This window comes from Miniopterus natalensis, chromosome 8 (genome assembly GCF_054644295.1).
Source record: "Miniopterus natalensis isolate mMinNat1 chromosome 8, mMinNat1.hap1, whole genome shotgun sequence".
NCBI lineage: Eukaryota > Metazoa > Chordata > Mammalia > Chiroptera > Miniopteridae > Miniopterus > Miniopterus natalensis.
The window spans coordinates 24330164-24348985 of NC_142088.1; the positions used below are offsets into that span (position 1 = coordinate 24330164).

At 40.5% G+C, this 18822-nt stretch overlaps 1 protein-coding gene across 1 annotated transcript in view; it reads left to right on the forward strand.

Annotated features, from left to right (window-relative positions):
* Positions 1-18822, forward strand: part of SATB2 (SATB homeobox 2) — a 169378-nt gene that overhangs the window by 53429 nt on the left and 97127 nt on the right. The window contains exons 4-5 of the mRNA XM_016220690.2: positions 16422-16548; positions 17623-17746. Of these exons, the coding sequence (XP_016076176.1) occupies positions 16422-16548; positions 17623-17746 (251 nt within the window). The remainder of the gene's footprint in view (positions 1-16421; positions 16549-17622; positions 17747-18822) is intronic.

Here is an 18822-nt window from a genome sequence, read left to right on the forward strand (position 1 = left end):
TAAACTTTGAAGTCAGGCAAATCTGGCTTCCAGTCTCTTCTTTTAGTATCTTTGTGGCCTTCGGGAACTTATCCTGCCTAATCTAAAACGGAGACACTCATGTCTACATCAAAGGATTTTTGTGAAAATTAATACAATGAGAAAGTGTTCCGTTCATAGAAATAACTTATCAGTGTGATATTTTGCAATCACCTGGAATTTTGACCCCTTCTCTGTATACAGGAAATTACAAAATAGTCTCACTCCCAAGAATCCATAGTTCTAAAGCTTTACCTGGTCAAACATGCTTTTCTTTTTCTTTTTCCTTTTTAAACTTGATTAAATCTTATCTATATCTTTGTCTTCAAAAGTTCAAAGATTGGCTGTCCATCAGCCCTTAAGACCCAGTTTGTTGGAACCTTTACTCAGCTCTTTAGGGGTTTCACTCTCACCCACTGTCAGAGGAAATAATGTCCTCTTTTTCTAAAATTTGAAACAATTAGTCATTTTAAACTCTTTGCCATTGTGTTTACTCCTTATGACATCAGCAAAATTGGCAGCTTACATTTGGTTAGTAGTTTAGACTTTCCAGAGAACCTGAGTTCATAGTAATGCTCTCAGCAGCCCTCGAGCTGGGGCCCATTGTGGTCTGGCCACAGGGGAGGGGACTGAGAGGCACTGAGCTCTGGGTCCCTGGTTCTAACCCAGTGCTTTTCACTGACCGTCATACGTGCCTTTCTGTTTCGACTGTCTTCAGATTCGGGTTTTCTTTCCAAGGTTGCCAGCATTCACCCTTTTTCTTTTTTTCTTTCTTTTTTCAATTTTTTTCCCTCTAGACCACAATAGTCCCTGTTCAGCCTCTGTACCGCCCATGTTATGCAACAGCCTCTTATGACCCAGATTCTGCAGCGCTGGGACAGTCGGGCCTGCCTCGGGTTGATCCTGATAGGCCCACGTTTCTCAGTCATTGCTTAGCGCGCTGTAGGGCTTCTCATTGCCCTGTGAAGCAACTTCAAGAGCCTCTGCTGTGCTCTCTCGAAACCACAAGGCACTGCCCGCTATTTCCTGGCCCTAATTTCACCACCTTGCCGCGTTATGGAGCGTACTTTAGGTACGGCTTCTTTGAGGTGAAACCGTTTTACTTGTAGCATCCTTGTGCTTCCTAGCACCCTGCTAAGCATCTTCTGTTTTTCTCATCTTGGCTCTCTTGAGACTTTCATGTTAACTCTATTAAAAAAAAATTATCTGATATACTTACCTCTGTGCGTTTATTCTTCTTTTCCAGATTTTGTGTTTCTCACGTTTATTTTTGCCAAATTATTTTTCAGATTCACCCAGGCTTGAATTGAATGACTTAGATTACACATTCCTAGGATGTAAAGAGCACTGTCACTTTAAATTATTCTATGAGCATCGTAAGCCAGTTTGAGATGATAAGGGTGACACTTGATATGTTTTTCTCTATTAGACGGATCATAGGTTTACAAATAGTTATTAGCCCTAGAAACCCTACTAGCTGCAGCCTGTTTTCCAAATTTGGGGCATATTTTCATTTATCATGTGTTCACAAAATATAAAAACACTAAATTCAAATTAAAACTGATTTAAAATTATACCATAGAGGATCATGAAGATCTGTTAAAAGATACAAGACGATGTCTTATCGTCTGTGATCTCTGCCAGCTCCTTTTCCTTTATCCTGTTATCTCTGTTTCAGTAAATAGTCATTCGGGAAGGTGGCTCGTACAAAAAGAATGAAAATAAAGGCATGAAGGAAAATGTATGCACTACCATCTCCTTGTCTCTCCCTCTGAGATTTTATGTATGCTCAGCTTCAAAAACCAGTTTAAAAATAAAAAAGATGAGGGCGGTTGCAATCTGCTTCATTTTATGCAGATTAGGTATGGCCCTCAGGCACCTGCCAAATTGCTAATATGGCCTTCCGCTGGGCCCGATTAGTGTGAACCCAGATCTTCTTTTCCATTAAAACAGGAATGTATTTGCTGGGACTAAGTTAACAACAGAGGTGATATTTTCACTAATAACTGTGGGTCAGGTCACACTTGGGCAGTTTCTCAGTGTAGATGAGACAGACCAGCCCGGGCATTTATGATTTCCTCTGCCCTCACTTGACTTCTCCCTGAGGACTTTGGCGTTTCCAGAGATTAGTGGGACTGTGACTTCCTTTTGTGCTGTGGCGACTCTGAAAGGTCATTTTCCTCTGCATTCCAAATGCAAATGTTATTGTCATTTTTGTAAAACACATCTGTAGGCCCTACATTTGCAAAAGCAAATACCTTAAATTGTCCAGAATGAATGTTTGAATACGGGTACCCACTCTGGGCAATTTCATTGCAACAGTTATTTTGAATGCCCTGGGGTGAAGCATTAATTATATTCCAAAATAAGATAATAGAGACAGCAAATATGGAAATCTCAAGCATCTCTTATAACTCTATTAGAGCAAGATTTTAAGAAAGTATTTTGATAGTAATAATTGCATTTAATGGGAAAAAGAGTAAAACGTTTGTATGAACCCAGCTGGGGTTGGATGTTCAGGGAGACAAAATTGGGTCCCTTTCTCCAGGTTTGGGTGCATACACAGTTATAGCCTAAATCCATCCCATGTTGAAAATTGCTGGGTATTTAATATGAGCCATATCTCATGTGAAGTCATTTTGTAACCCAAATTATTTTTGCCAATGGAAGAGCAGGAAACATATTAAACAGGTGACATAGTTTGTGTCGTCATGAATAGAGCAGAGAGAAATTCCTGGGCATCAAACACCATAATTAGTCCTTTACATGGGTTTGCGTCACGTGGAGTGGTTTATGGATAAAAAAAAGGTTTGTGTTTGGGGCCCTTGTTCTGGTTTATTCTGAGCATTATTATAGGCACCACCCACGCCAATATTTTGTGTCATCAAATAATTAGGTAGGTAGCGGAGGCAAGAATTGCAAAGCTCTTGCTTCCTATTTATTTTACTTGGCAAAATACAAACAAAATGCTAAAATTATGTTACACAGATGTGACTGGGGAGGAAACTTGCAGTCGTTTTTTGGACTCATAGTTCTTAGAACATAATCATGTTTCAATATTATTACTCGAGCATTATTCTTGGGCCTCTACGAAGTGTCAGTCACTAGGCTGAATGAGAGAGTTCCTGATTGGTTACAGCTTCTTTATTTTTGATGACAGTTTTGAGTGCTCTAAGAACCACAGGTTAATACATAAATGTCCAGGGGCATTTTCATGTAAATAAGTTTAACTTACCGTGAATCATACTAAAAAGTATTACAGCAGAACTTAAACATTAGTAACTTATTCTTTGTTTCTGGTGTGAATTAATTTCAATGTGATATTAGATAATTTGGTCAACTATTTTCTTCTAGTGTCGCAACCTACCAATACCATGGGGAGCATCAGAGAAACACCCAGCTTCGTGATGGATCAGTGTAAAGTGAATAGGGTGATCCACTATTGAACAACTCTGAGGGCGAGAGGAAAATTTGGGGCCTATTAAGGCATGTGCAGCTCAGCATTATAAAAAAGGTCAGACAGGAAGAAAACCAGTCCTGTTGTAGTGAATGCTTTCTGTGCGCCTCCCAGGTATTGTAGAATATGTATGTTAAAACAACAAATAAAATAACAAAAAGTGGAATAAACTGACCCTTTTTAATTTTGTCATTTGATGTAGTGACCAGAGTGACCAAGTTAGTTTTGAGATTTGTCTCTTTTCTTCCTTTTAGGGGTGGGAAGTTGATGTTAGAATCAAAACAAAACATTACTCAAGTTATTTCAGGGATGTTGAATTAAAAAAAGACCCACCTGATGCCATAGCCCTTGGACTCCTTTCCAGTCTTTTTTTCTAATGGAATACAATAGAAACTTATAGTATTAGCTCTCATATAATTCCTGTCTTCTCATTTTCCTTGCCAGTTTTTATTTTTTAAAGCCCTGAATAAAAGTAAGTCTTGTTTACATTTTGAGGGGCTCATATGTCAGTGATTCCTAGGGAATTTCTCAGTATTTATAATTATATAATTTTGAGATTTCAGTACCTTGATCTTAATTCTCAGCATCATACTTCCTGAATGAATTAGATTTATTTACTTGCGTGGGTTATGCTAGGGGCTTTATTTGGCTATATACAAATATGTCTTTAAGGAGAGGAAATTACTTATTTGGGAAGACATATAAACAGTTTATGTCTTCTGTTTGGTGTGATAGAAATGCAAAATTGACCTGAGAGTATCTTACTTATTTTAATAATTGTTTTATTGTGTTTCATTAACAAAAATGAATTCTCAAGAAAGTCACTCATGGTTAATAATTTGAAGAGTAGTGAACACAATTGCATTTACTCAGGTAGTGGTCTCTTTAGTCATCTGTGGGCAGCAGCTTTTGCTATTTTAGTAAGAAGTGCAGTTGGCAGGATGATGTTCACTTAATAAAATCCTGATTGAGCCATGTTTCCTTTTGTGGTTGATACGAGAGCCATTGTTGTTTTGCTCACCAACTGGCAGACCTTCAATTATCTTGAATTTAGAAGTTGTTTACTATACTTTGAAAGTTTAAAAATGAGCTCTCCCTGAGAAGCAAAAATCTGGGTTCTTGCTTTTTTTTATATATAGAAAAGTAGCATTTTAATGAAAGAAAAATCAATCTACCAATTCAATGTTGAGTTTATTTTCACAGTTTTGAAGGCTTAAGTGTTTTTAAAATGACAGTAATCAAGACCTCCATTACTGGGGCCCAGAGTGTTCGGGCAGTGTTTTGATTTAGAATGTCAGAGCTGCACGGGGTGGATGACTGGGACATCTCTGGGGTGGCGTGGATTCCATGAGATTAGGTTTGAGGGTTCCATCTCCTCAGGCCTTTCTCTGTGCCTTCAGCAGCTGTCTAGAACATCCCTCGTGCTGGTCTTCCTGGATGTCCAGGGTGCCGGGAGTGTGGGAGCTCAGTTTTCTCCTTGTTAGGGGTTAGCAGGGTGCCTGGACAGAACCTGGGTAGGGAGCATCAGGTGAACCTGAAAGGGAGCTAGTGCTGTTCATGGGCCATGGCAGAGTGGCCCTCCCTCTCTCCCTCTCTCCTTCCCTCCTTTCATCATCTTTCCTCTCTCCCTCCATTTCCCCTCCTTTCCTCCTTCCTCCCTCCTTCCATCTCTGAGCCTCTACCATGTGCCAGGTACCATGTTCTTGTGGAACTTTGAGTCGAGTGAGGAGTAGACACCTTGAATATTGACATATGCAGAGGGCCTCTGGGATGCTTTGCAGGAGGGAGTAGGGGTGAAATGCAGTTGTTGACACCGCCTCTCAGGTTTCCACTCTCCTAAAAATGACAAAGTGGAGCCCTAGCAGGTTTGGCTCAGTGGTTAGAGCGTCAGCCTACAGACTAAAGGGTCCCGGGTTTGATTCCAGCCAAAGGCACGCATCCTTGGTTGCAAGCTCGATCCCCAGCTCCAGTCAGAGTGAGTGTGGGAGGCAACCAATTGATGTGTCTCTCACATTGATGAGAAATTCTCTCTCCCTTCCATTCTCTCTGAAAAGCAACGAAAAATATCCTCGGGTGAGAATTAAATAAGATAAAAAATTTAAAAAAATCATTAAAGATAACAAAGTGGAGGCTTAGAGAGGCGAAGTGACTTGCCCCAGTCACTGAGACAGAAAAAACTTCCAAGCCCAGGTTCTTTTGACTACATCAGCTGACTTGCCACCTTAGCCAGTGACATTTTAGAAGATTCACATTCTTGCTTAAGTAAATGAAACTTTCCCTTAAAAATATTCTAAAAAATGTTATACTTGCCTTTTTCATGTTAACTTATAGTTCATGAATGCTAGCATATATTTAGCTTATGTATTTTATTATAATTACTATTAAGTGAGTCAGATGGGAGGTGGGTTATTTTTTGTTTGTTTTTTTTGTGTGGTTTTGGGTGGTATTGTTTTATTCTGTTTTTGCTTTTATTTTTATTTATTTTAAAATTTTATTTTTCAATTATGGTTTACATTCAGTATTATTTTGTATTAGCTCAGGTATAGCACAGTGTTTAGAGAATCACATACTTTACAAAGTGTTCCCCCTAATATTTCCAGTACCCACCTGGCACCATATTTAGTTGTAACAACATATTGACTGTATTTCCTATGTTGTACTTTACATCCCTGTGACTATTTCATGATTAACAATTTGTTGTTCTTAATCCTTTAACCTTTGTCACTCAGCCCTCCAGCTCTCCCTCCCTCTGGCAACCACCAGTCTGTTTTCATTATATATGAGTCTGTTTCTATTTTGTTTGTTCATTCATTTTGCTCTTTAGAGTCACATGTAAGTGAAATCATATGGTATTTGTCTTTTTCTGTCTGAGTTATTTCACTTAGCACAATACCCTCTAGATCCATCTAAGATGTTGCAAATGGTAAGATTTCATTCCCTTTTTTTTATGGCCGACATATACAAACATGAATACATATATATTCTATTGCGTATATGTATCACCCCTTTTTTATCCACTCTCCTATTGATGGGCACTTGGGTTGCTTCCATATCTTGGCTACTGTAAGTAATGCTGCAATGAACATTGTTTTCGCTTTTAAATACCAATTTTATAGAAGAGAAAATAGGGGCCCCGAGAGGTTGAGTTGCCCATTAGTGCAGAGCAACAGCATCTAAGATCAGACGTAGATATCATGATCCCCAGACTGCTGCTGTTTCAGAGTGGCTTTCTTGTTACGTGACCGCCATATGCCCGCTGTATCTTGGGCATCCTCACGCTTATGGGGCTGTAGCAAGGGTTGTATAAAACAGTTAAACTGACAGGACCCTTGCTCTCTGTCAATTTATAGTCTAAAGAAGGTAAAGAGTTTCTGAACTTTATGCATGTATAGGAAACCATATTTTTCTGGCCTTTACCTATTCAGCTTATGTCAAATCCTGAAAACTTAATAAGAAATACAACTAAGTGACAATGCACTTCTAACCCCATTTTCCATCTCACATGCCCTAAATTTCTCCTTTCTCTTCGCTTAACCTACTGGAGAGTAATGAGAATATTAGCTGGTAAGTTGGAAAAGGAGGGATCTGGGGATTTTTTGTTCTCCTGCCCTTCTTTTGAGGAAATTGAGTGGATTGATCTCTACGCTCCAGGTTCTCATTTTTACCAGGCAACCTCGGCAGTGCTTCTCACACCTGCCTCATCCTCAGCATCTCCTGGGATCTACACTTTGAGCTTTTGTTTCAGAAGCTGGGGCTGGGGGTAAAGCATGGCGGCAGACAGGGCTAGGGATGATCTTGGAACTCCTTCAGTTAATGTGATCACTCTCAACAGCACAGCCCCTACTGAATAGATTCCTGGGAATGGGGAGAAGAATTACCTTCCGGCCTTCCCCTACCCTCCAGGTCATCTCTAACTGCTCAGCTACCAAGGAGAGCGAGACAGCTTTTCAGGGATAATTGCTAAGTCTCTATCACAGTTCAGTTGCCCATTGATTCTATATGGCATTTTTCTGACATGGCTGAATATTTTAGGGACTCAAATAGACCATCGTCATTATTCATCACCAATTATGCAGTGACTACTCATCTACCTTAGTTTCAGTTCAATAAACATTTGCCTAATGAGAGCTCCTCCTATGTAGTGGGCCCTTGCCATCTTAATTACAGCCATTAAAATGGTAGTGCTAAATTTAAAAGCTGAATTTACTGCCTTTCAATATAACATTTTCAAAAAATGGAAATAAAAAAATCTGTCAGAATTGTTTTTGAATGTAAAATATCTAATATGAAGATGTACTGAAAGTAAACATTATTAAAATATTCTTAGAGGAACAAAAAAAATCAAATCAAATAAACAAAAAACCTCTAAATGAAAAGCAGTTACCATTTTGTAATAGTTACAGCCATATTTGCTTCCATGTCTTATAGTTTCTTAACAAATTACTGTGAAATCAGGTTAGTTGAAGCATGAATAAAAATGTACGACATAAATAAGCCTTTTTGCCTTCATATTATATGCCAACGTTTTCTTTGATAATCAACATGCCATTATAAGATTGCCCTTAAGGTCATATATTATGTAACCTTAAATTATAGGAAACAGAATATGCCTGAAGGACAATTCTGGAATATATAATTGGGAGCATGCAGTTGATAGGGTTTCCAAGGGTCTAGAGCCTGGAATGAAGCACCTGGAAAGACAGGGCCTCAGGAAAACTTGTTGCGACAGTCCAGCTCCCACCTGAAAAGAATACATGTAATTAATAAGGACGGGAACTATGTGCGGCAACTATATTTTTAGATCTTCAGTGGTTACTCCTTACCCCAGAGGATGCAGAAACACTGGCTAGAATAACATCTGCTAGAATGTAGCAAAGCCCGTTTAAAAGAGTGTACTTTCCCCCTGTGTTTTGGATTATTGAAGATATTTTAGGGGGACAAATGCTAAAGGGAAATCTCTTTATGCAAATGTATCTCTGAACAGAAAGGAGAGAAAAAAGAGAAGTTCGCTTGTGTTACCTGCCAAAATTAATCCTTTAATTCCAAACTCTTTTAGACAATGGTTAAACTATTAAACTGAGAACAGTAATAAAATATGTGCCAGATAAAATAGTTTTTAACCCATGACAGGAGCTTAGAACTGAGCCCAAGTAATTTCTCGTAACCCTTTTCTTTCTCATTTGTCCTATTCCCCATGTAACGATTTTAAATGGCACTGTTATGAAATAAATAACTAAACACCAGCCATATTTTTTTCATATCCTGACCAATATTTTGGCTGTTTTTCAGAAGAATCGGAATTTTCAAAATTAAATAAAGGTTTCTAAAATACCAACTTCAGAAAGTTTTATTTAATTTGTGGAATAATTTTCTTCTTTCTCTCTGTTTTTTGTGTTTTTTTTTTTCAATAGAGTCTTTATTAATTTAGTCTAGTTACTTAGTGCTTATATTAAATAATCTAATAAAAGTCAGGGTTATAACATAACGTTTCCCAAATGTGAAGCAGCATCTATTACATGAGACAAAATCTCTGTACTGCAAAATGTCGAAACCATGTATAGAATTACAAGGCACCAAATCGTACTGTGGAGGTTTTTTCGGTAGAACGTTCCTGCAGCGAAGGCTCAAGGAAAGGCTGACAGGCGGCTGTGGATCACCAGGGTTTATTCAGAAAGTGCTCTCACGTCGTAGTTCAGTATTTACTACTAATGATGTTCCTGATGGTACTTTTCCCTGGGAGATACAGATATGATTTAAGAATCAATGTTAGTATTCTTAAAAAGTAAAAAAACCGCCTTCTTTGTGTTTGTCAATCATACCCAAATTGACGCAGGCAGAGGAGCTGTCTGTGGAGATGGGCTGTCGTACATTCGGTGTCAGTGTGTGTGCGCGTGCGTGTGCATGTTGATATTTAGATAATTTATATAACAATATGTAGCCTCACCATTTATTCTGAATCATTGAATTATTTATTTTTGTCTGGTGTTTTCTTTTGTATTGTTATAAATACAAGATTAAGTGTATTGTAGGTTCCCAGACAAGTGTGTTGTGAGGTTTCATTAATTTGTGTAAGTTATAACAACACTTTGAATAATGTAAAGTGCCAGAAGAATTCTATTTCATCTTCCATTTACTTTTACCCCAATGCTAGACATTTGAAATATAGATAGCTTTTAAAATCAAAACAGGAGCTGGAGAAGAGTTACAGAAAGTTGTTTGGAGTATTGCAAAGCTATGCTTTAGAAAGGAAAATATATACATTTCGAAAATCACTTTTGTTTTGCCCTTTTTTCTCTTTTCTCATTGAAAAGTGTTTCCCGCTGCAGGTTTAACAATAATAACTACAATTTATGCCTTTATGTTGCTACAATTTGATGATATACCACAGTCGGTCATAGGTTAGAAACAGGCTGAGTTATTATACACTGCTGGGTAGTGATTTCCCATGAACTGATTTATGGATAAATAATTCCATGTTATTATTATACAGGACAGACAGTTTTTAATTTCTTTAACAAAGCATAGCCGAACAACAGAAAATGGTGTGGCGCGGCATAAGGACACGGCCGCTCCGAGGAGGGAAACAGATGCATCAGTGTCGTGAGCGCTTCTCTTTTTACAAGGGGCCTCATCAGCAGTTGGTGTATTGTGGAAATAATACCATGAACCAGAAGCCTCAGGCTTAGTGACGCTGAGGCTGGGTTTTATATTGGTACTTTTTTGCTGAGATCTTTTCCTGGGAGTAATGAGATATATAAACCCCAGCCTTTGGATATTAAAGCTAATGTCTCATTTTTTTCCCAGGCTGAGTTTTCTCTTTGCTTCGAGAATTAATGTTAAAATGTACCTGGAATAAAAGAAAATTATTCACTGAATGGCATTATAAGAATACTGCTGATATCTTGGTGGGTTCCTATGTCTGTCTCAGAGATTGATTGGTGGGTTTCATTTTACAGTATACTCAATATATACCTGCTTTATCACCATCAATCTATATGCCACTGCAAACTGGGAGGATTATTTTTGTGTACTTTACAAGGTATCTGATGCAGGCCTTCATGAAATAAATGTTTCTCATATTTGAAGGACAGGAGATAAAAGCTATCATTTTGCTTTATTTTAAGAGTGGTTTCACTTAGCCATGTATTTAGCAATAATAAGCTTTTGTACTCAATTGTGAGCTCCATAATTGCAGGAGTAGTGTGTGCTGGGTTATCTCTGCATCTTTGTGACTTATGCTGGAGACACAAAGAGAAACATTTGTTGAATGAATGAATGAATGAATGATTACTACTTAATACAAATGCTTCTGATGTTCTATTGATTATGTTGTATTATGACCACATTTTATTTAATTCTCAGAGTGATCAACTTTCTAAAAAGTTAAATCAAATATTGATAACTATAATGTATATTATTACCACTCTTGTTTTTACATAGAGGTAAATACTACTAATGATATGAATTATACATCTACTGAGAAGAATATCTGATTTCTCTGAGATAGATTACAAACTGAAAAAAATAACAAAAACATAGGAACACACACAAAAAAGCTATTGATATTTCTTTTTATGAAATGTCAACTCTTTGCCTCTGAGAGAGTACTGCATCGAGAGAGTAAAAACTGGTTTCCGTTATTGCATCTTTTTAATTTTAGAGTAAGATTGCCTCCATTCCCAACCTAATTTTATGTCACTAATGGGAAATTTACCTACAATTGCATTTTGTTATTTGGTCTAAAGGCACTACACAATGAGTGGATTGGTTCTCTGTATTTTAGTGAACAGATTTGTCTGGGTATGAACAATTTTATTTATATTGTGTTCAATTCAATCATGTTAACATTTGTATGAATTTCAGCCCCCAAATAAAGGCCCATAATTTGTGACTCAAAGACCTTGAAACTGCATCTGTAATAGTCCTCAACACCAGGCATTTTCTAAATGTTTGCAGATGATAAATTCCTTAGAAATAGGAAAGATGATTTTGGAAACAATGTTGATTTCTGAAATGGCACTGTTGTGGGAGACAGTTTTTTCCAGAGAAGTTCCAAGTATAGCTGGCTTTTCTGGGCCAGTCACTTCTTTGTTTATTGGTCTCATTTGCTCCTTTGTTTACATGAAATGTCATGACACCCTGCCTGATATGTGACTGCGGATGAGCCATAGTCCCACCTTCCAAGGGCCCATCGTGGGTTTGGCCACTGGCATATGGACGGAGCTGAGTGAAAAGTGTATTATTGGCCCTGTATTTATAAAACTTGCCAGATGAAGCCCAGGGTCCAGTCCTGACTATAACCCACTAGAGTCCTTGAAAAGTGGCTCTTCTCTATCTTCAGCTTGCTCCCAGTTAGAGTACTGGCTCTTTGCTCTTCTCATGAGGATGAACTAATGGATTGAAAAACACACTCTGCAAACTGTAAAGTAACATAAAGGGATATTGTGATAAAGTCAGTCTTTTATAAGATACCCAAACGAACCAAGAATATTTATTGTGCAACTGTGCAGAGAAAGGATTACTTCAGGGTTAGAATGATTCTTGGGGCAGAATTTGAAGAATGTGTATGATTTCCAGAAATGAATATTGGGGATCAGTACTCCAGATGGAATGAGAATGTGGTAAGTGTTCAGAGGAGAAATGGGAATTGGCATCTATTGAGCATTTACTATGTGCCTGGCTGGGCTCGAGGCGTGTGTGTATGTGTGCATCTATGTGAATGTAGTAATATCTAATTTAATCATAATTAGTGTTTCTCATTTTCCAGATCGGGGTTACACAGCCTGCTCATAGAGTGTGAGCACTGGAAATAATATCTGTGTATGTATAGCTGCGCCATTTCTATTGGGCTTTTCCCAGTGCTGTGAGTCAGCCACCTCCAGTGGACTCAGCCTGCTCTTTGGCCTTCGCTGCACTGTAGCCTGTGGTGGGGCTGGTACCCCTCCTTAGAGGATCCTGGAAGAGGCTGTGATGGCTGTAATTAGACACACCTCTTTATATCGTTGCAGGCCTTTTTCCTCGCCTCAAAATGCGTCCCTCTTTTAATCCACCTGTATTCCAGTATAGGTTAATTTTCCTAAATTACATCTACACCCCAGACTGTTTGCCACTAATGTTTACTGAACACTTATTGTGTGCCAACCCTAGCACTAAATTCTAATTCTTGTTTAAAGCTCATGACAGCCCTAAAGGGCAGATGTCGTTACTATCCCCATTTTACAGAAAAGGGAAATCGAGACTCAGTGAGACTAAACAACCTGTTCAGAGCCTCAGAGCGGGACCTGAACTCGCCTCTGACTTCAGGCGGTGCTCCTGACGCTCAGCGTGGTACTGAGTGTGGCCTTCGAGGCTGTCCAGACCGGGCCCAAGCTCTCTTCCAGTCTTCTCTCCTGATGTGCCGCCCACAGTGCGACGTGGAGGATGCTGAGAAGGGCAGGCACGTGGTGTGACTGAAGGGAAGCTGGGCTCTGTACCTTCAAGTTAACCCAGCCCTTCTGAACCTCCATTTCCTCCTGGAAAGCAATGGAACTAGATATATAGGGGAGACGGTCTGATGGGGAAATTGGAGGTGCACTTTCAGTACATTTGGTGGTGCAAAAAATGAGAGACCGAGGGGAACGAGATTGCTATAGTGTTACTGTAAAGTAGGGGAGATCTGACTACTCAGGTAAAAGGGAAGAGGCCCTGAGGTGTAAGCATGGAAGAAATGAAAAGGGTGGGGGACAGGAGGAGGGCATAACTGAGGTCCAGTCCTCCTTTGTGATTTATAATAATGACGGCCTTTCACAGGCACATGACCGAATTAAAGATGAAAAGGTAATGAAGTCGTAAAAATACCACCGAGTCCATATGTTTGGAAATAAATGGACTGTATCTTCTTTTTAAGAAGTATTGAAAACATCTAAACAATGACCGTAAGCAATTGTTGAGATTAATTTTTTCCAGGCTCTGTCCTAAAGACTTTACGTTTAATTCGCACTATATTCCTACGAGGTCAGTCCTTTTATCGTTCCATTTTACAGATGAGAGGACTGAGGTATGGAGAAATTAAGTAACTTGCTAAGTCTACATAGCTAGTGGGTGGGGGAGCCTGGATGTGAACAGAGACCATTTGACTTGACTGTGGTATGCTGCTTCCCAATTTGATTTCCTCAATTAACGCTCGACTCCTAGTCCAAGTAATATTTTTGTCTATTTTATATCAGAGAAGGAGGACTGTAGCTAAGGACTCTATTTCCAGAGGGTTAATACATCAGTCAGAAACCCTGTTGGGAGGAAAGTCTTGTTACAGAGAGTTACTCCAGCGCCTGCCTGGCTGGAGGAGGGCAGCCTTGCGGACAGAGCTGTCCTAGCCGATCTTGCGCCCGCAGAGCCTGGCACATGGCTGAGCAAAGGACTTGACGTCCAGGACCGTGCAGGTTAGTCCGTAGGGTGCAAAAAAGAAAGAGCACATGCCGCTTCCCACTGCCTGGAAATAGCTCTCTTCTGTCAGCAGCTCTCTTCCAAGAGGTGGAAACCAACCTGTAGCAGCTGGTCTCGGTAGAGGCATTAAGTGTTGTGAAGACACCTGTGTGTGTCTAATTCCAGCCCAAACAAGTCTCCTTCTGGCTCATCAATGTGGGGAGAGAATTTACCTAAATGGAGGTTACTGTTTTCAGTAGAGTGATTTGTCTATCATTTCCTGTAGACAGAATTCCTCCCCCTTCATCATTTTTCTGAGGTGTCATTCACATACAATAAAACGTTTGTATATTGTTTGTTTTTATGAAATTTGACAATTTTTATACCCATGCAACCACCAACCCAAACAAGAAAATTCCCTGTGTCCCTTTCCAGTCAGCTGTCCCTGCCATCCAGAGGCACCCACTTCCTGAGCTCTAGATCCATAGAGTAGTCTTGCCTGTGTTTGCGTTGCATGTAAATGAAACCACACCAGACTATTCTGTTGTTTTGGCGGCGCTGTGGTGTGTCCTTGCAGTGCACCGCTGCTCAGCCATAGAAAGGAGCGGACGGTCACAGATGAGTCTCCTCTGGGCTGCGCGCTGGTTTGCAGGAGTCGCTTGCTTCATACCATCTTTGCATCCTTAGTAACCAAAATGGCCCACAACGGGCCGCTTCCCCTTGCCTTTCACTGTGTCCGATGGCCGGCTTCGTCTTCTTCCCCCTCCAGTCCCTGACAGTGAAATAGCCTGTCTTTAGAACATGGTCCACTTATACTCAGTTTTTGGGCTGTCACAATAATGATTTTTAAAGGAATTTAAAATTGTGATTTTTTTTTAAAGAAAGGAAATATGCTAGACATGTTCCATGGTATCTTTTTAGTATTTTCAAATGTCAGAACGTGTCAGAGAGGCAAGGAAGCAGCCCCGGCCCCTGGTGGGTGGCTGTCCAGCGGGCCCTGGATGTTCATTTCGTGACGACTACGTGCTGCGTGCTGCGCACTTTTCATTGTCATGAGAGTGAATGTTAGGAAAACTATCCCCACAAGAAAACAGCTTTTCTTGGCAAGTGAGATGCGACTTAAGGAGCCAGAACTGGAGACATACGGTACTATGAATGAGAGCTGTGTTACTTTATTGGATCAGAGTCCAGGCACTATTTATACTGCAGCATATTCAGCACCAGATTGTTAAATCTTAATACTGAAACAGTGCATCATTTTAATATTTTTGTTCTGTTTATCCCCTGTTTTCAAGCATTATGTCAGGCATTGCGCATTCATTTATCTCATCTTGGACAGGACATAGCCTGACCAGAGAGTTCGTTTCCTATTGTTGGAATTTCACCCCATAGCTATGAAGCATTATTTTGTGAGGCTTTTAAAAGTTCACTTGGGTATATAGGTGTCCTCTCTCTTTGATGATAAAAAAATACTTTTTTGAAAGAATAGTATAGTTGGGCTTACCTTTATTGTCAAAAATAAAAATAAAAATGCTGCGTTTTCTTTTATTACTAACACATGCTCTGTGTGTATGTATGTGTGTGTGTGTGACAATTTCTGACATCCTGGGGACCATTCGACTTTTCATAGCACAGAAATACAATTTTTGTTACTTCTTTGTGAAATGAGTTTCTCTATATTTTTCTACATCAGTGTTATGTATGTGCAGATATGATGGGTTCATCTTAAGCGGAAGTTAGCGTTTTCACAGAAGCTGTCTCGTGAATCTTCCTGGGACAAGGGTATCCCTAAAATCGCTGCTCTGTGAGCCTAAGTTTGACCAGGACTGTGTCTTCTCCCCATTGTCATGTGTTGGCCATCTGCCACCAAAACCCACAGGGGAAGGGCACCATTGTCAATCTCAAAAGAGCTGAAGGCTTAGGAAAAAAGGAAGCTGAAGGCATCTCTGTTCTTGCTGATCTGTGGTCAGCCACTGTGCGACTGGCAAGCAACCCCTCTGCTGGTGCGGTGCGCGCCCACAGCGAGCGCTCCCTGCCGTCGGCTCCGGGCCCGTTCGCACCGGGATCACACCGCAGTCAGGATGTGACTGCGAGTGTGCGGGGCCCACACACAGGAATTTTCTTGTACAATTCAAAACCAAGTCTCATATTTACTTAAGGCTTGCTTTTCTTTTTTTTTTTTTTTTTTGCTTTTCGGTTTATGAAATCAGCAGTCTGGTATATTTAGCATCCGTCTTAAGTTAGAGTGTGAATCGAGACTTTGGGGGAAGGAAGTGTCCTTATGCTTTTCTAAGTAATTTAAGAAACAGGAAAACATAAAATAACTGATTGTCCGTGATTGAACCCCACCCCTCTATTCCCATCTTCCTGTAGCGTCCACTCAGTTGTCAGCCAGAAAGAAATAGGTTATTGCACTGGGTTGTAAAATTTCTCCGAGTGGGCCTTGAATGTTGACTATTGAGTGACCTTCTTAACATTGAACAAACAGCGGGGAGGTTTAATAAATAGCAGATGTGTGTTTATTGTGTTTTTCTTCCCTGCGCAGGAATAATCAAGCTGGGGAGGTGGAACCCGCTCCCCCTCAGTTACGTGACAGATGCACCCGATGCGACCGTGGCCGACATGCTGCAAGATGTCTATCACGTGGTGACGTTGAAAATTCAGTTACAGAGGTGGGTGTCTGAGCGCCCGTCCCTCGCAGAGTCACTGCGGAGACGCGCGTCCCGCCTGTTGGTTTTAGGCCCTGGGCGAGATGAAAGACAGAGGAGGCAGGAGGGGCCGGCACCAGGCATCTTTATAGTCCGCATTCCAACTGTTTTATGTTTTGTTTTCAGAAGCAGCGAAGTGCTAACCTAGGGGAAGCTTGATAAATCATTAAAAATCTGCAGCCCATAAAGGGGAGCTTTCCACCGCCCCTGCTTTAATGGTTCCTCTGGTTAAATGCTTAGCACATAGTATTTGAAGAATAAACAGCTCTGCTGTCTCGGGGGTGTGGTGAGGGACGAGTGTCCTGCCCGTGGCTGGCCCAGGACGTGGTTTTCCTCTCTGTGAGGGCCTGCAGAGGCTCTGGGACTTGTTTCTGTCATCTCCCGCACCCCCCCCCCCAACCCCATCCAGAGCAGATTATGGCTCTTTTAAAGAATCCAGAGGTTCCCTGCAGATCTTGTATTGTCAATGCCTCCAAGTCCTATGGTTTAAACATTGTCCTTCAGGTAATGGTTTTGAATTTGCTGCTTTAGGAGAATTTGTAGTTGAACAAAAACAAAATTTCTATCCTTGTGTAGAATGCTTTGGTGTCTTCTCTGAAAAGTTATTTTTTGGTTAGGAACGTAATGGCTCTGAATTTTTCTGTGAGTGAACGTTGGAACATTTCTTTATATTTAACCTTAGGAATGTCCAAGAATTAAATTTGTATCGTGGAAGTTCACAATCACACTACCATGCCGTTTCCATCAGAGGATTAGAGAAATCTTCCTTTAAAAAATTGTAATTTCCTCATATCCAAAATGTCTGTTTTTCTTAGGCTGGTGTGGTCACCAACTTGGTGACTGTTAGGCTCTATCAAGGTCCTAGAGAGGCAGCTTTATTGTTCCCCTTCCCTCATTTGGGGCCCACGTTAGATCGTGCTCTTTAGCTTTTTCTAATGCTGGCGTGGGACCCGGGAGTGGCTGCTGCACCCCTACCCCTCTGCAGGCAGGGCCCTTCTCTGAGGTCTGCGTGTTCCTCACTCTTGCCCTGTGTTGCAGTTGTTCGAAGCTGGAAGACTTGCCTGCGGAGCAGTGGAACCACGCCACAGTCCGCAATGCCTTAAAGGAACTGCTCAAGGAGATGAACCAGAGCACATTAGCCAAAGAATGCCCTCTCTCCCAGGTCAGTGTCTCCAGGGGGCTCTGGGAAACGCGGAAGGCCGCTGGCGGGCTGGCGGGGAGAGGGCACACGTGCTTAGACAGCTGCATTTTATTTGTAGACTCACAGTACCTTTCAGGTGGAAAAAACAAGGAGATTATGGTACTTTCTGTTGTAGCATAGAAGGTGTCCGTGACTGAAAGCTTTGACGCAATGGGAGTGTAGTAAGACATTTTACATTTACAATTTTTAACTTTTCGCTTATATTATAAGAGGTGAGTATCTGCGTCTCCGTTTTATAGATCAAGAAATCCAGGGAGAAGCACTTCACCTGCCTAAGCTTGCTCAGCTGGCTGAGCGATGCGCTGACCCTAATCCAGGGCTCACCTGCCAAAGCTCAGGCTCCAGATCATTGCATTACTTGGCCATTGGAATGAGTCTGCCATGCCAAACCCATCTGTATTTATATTTATCTGTTGAGCCTCTCCCCTTTCTAGAAGAGAGAGGTGATCTTTGCATCATACACATTGTAGAGATTTTAAGTGAATTCACCAGGTGGAAATTCACCGGGAGGAAAAGTGATAGTCCTTTTTTAGTGAACGGATCATAAACAAGTTATGTGCCTGCTCTTGTGCTTACAGCCTTCACCCAGGCCATTCAGTACCTACCTGTAGGGATGTGTGTAGGTGCTAAGGCTTGTTGCTAGAATTTTTATTTATTCCAGTGGGATTGCTCATGAAGTTATAAAAATAAATATTTTTAATTCCGATCATATACAGGGACTGGATAAAGAACAGTTTATGAAAAAAACTTTCAGTCATTTGTCCTGACTTTCACAATTAGTCACAATTACCTGCCTTTTGGATTTATTTATGTGGGAGTCAAAATGGGCTTTGCCTGGAAGTGTACAAGCTCCTAACTTAATATCACCAATTCAGAATTTTATCCAAGGCTTTTAAGGCCTGTGGAAATTTAGTCCAAACTGACTTATCATGATTATAAAGTTTGATTATAAGTATAAAATGTGACTAAAGAGAGGGCATGAGGGGAAAGAACCCAAATCAGATGCTGAGAGCCTGAGCCAGTTTTACTCTAGATGT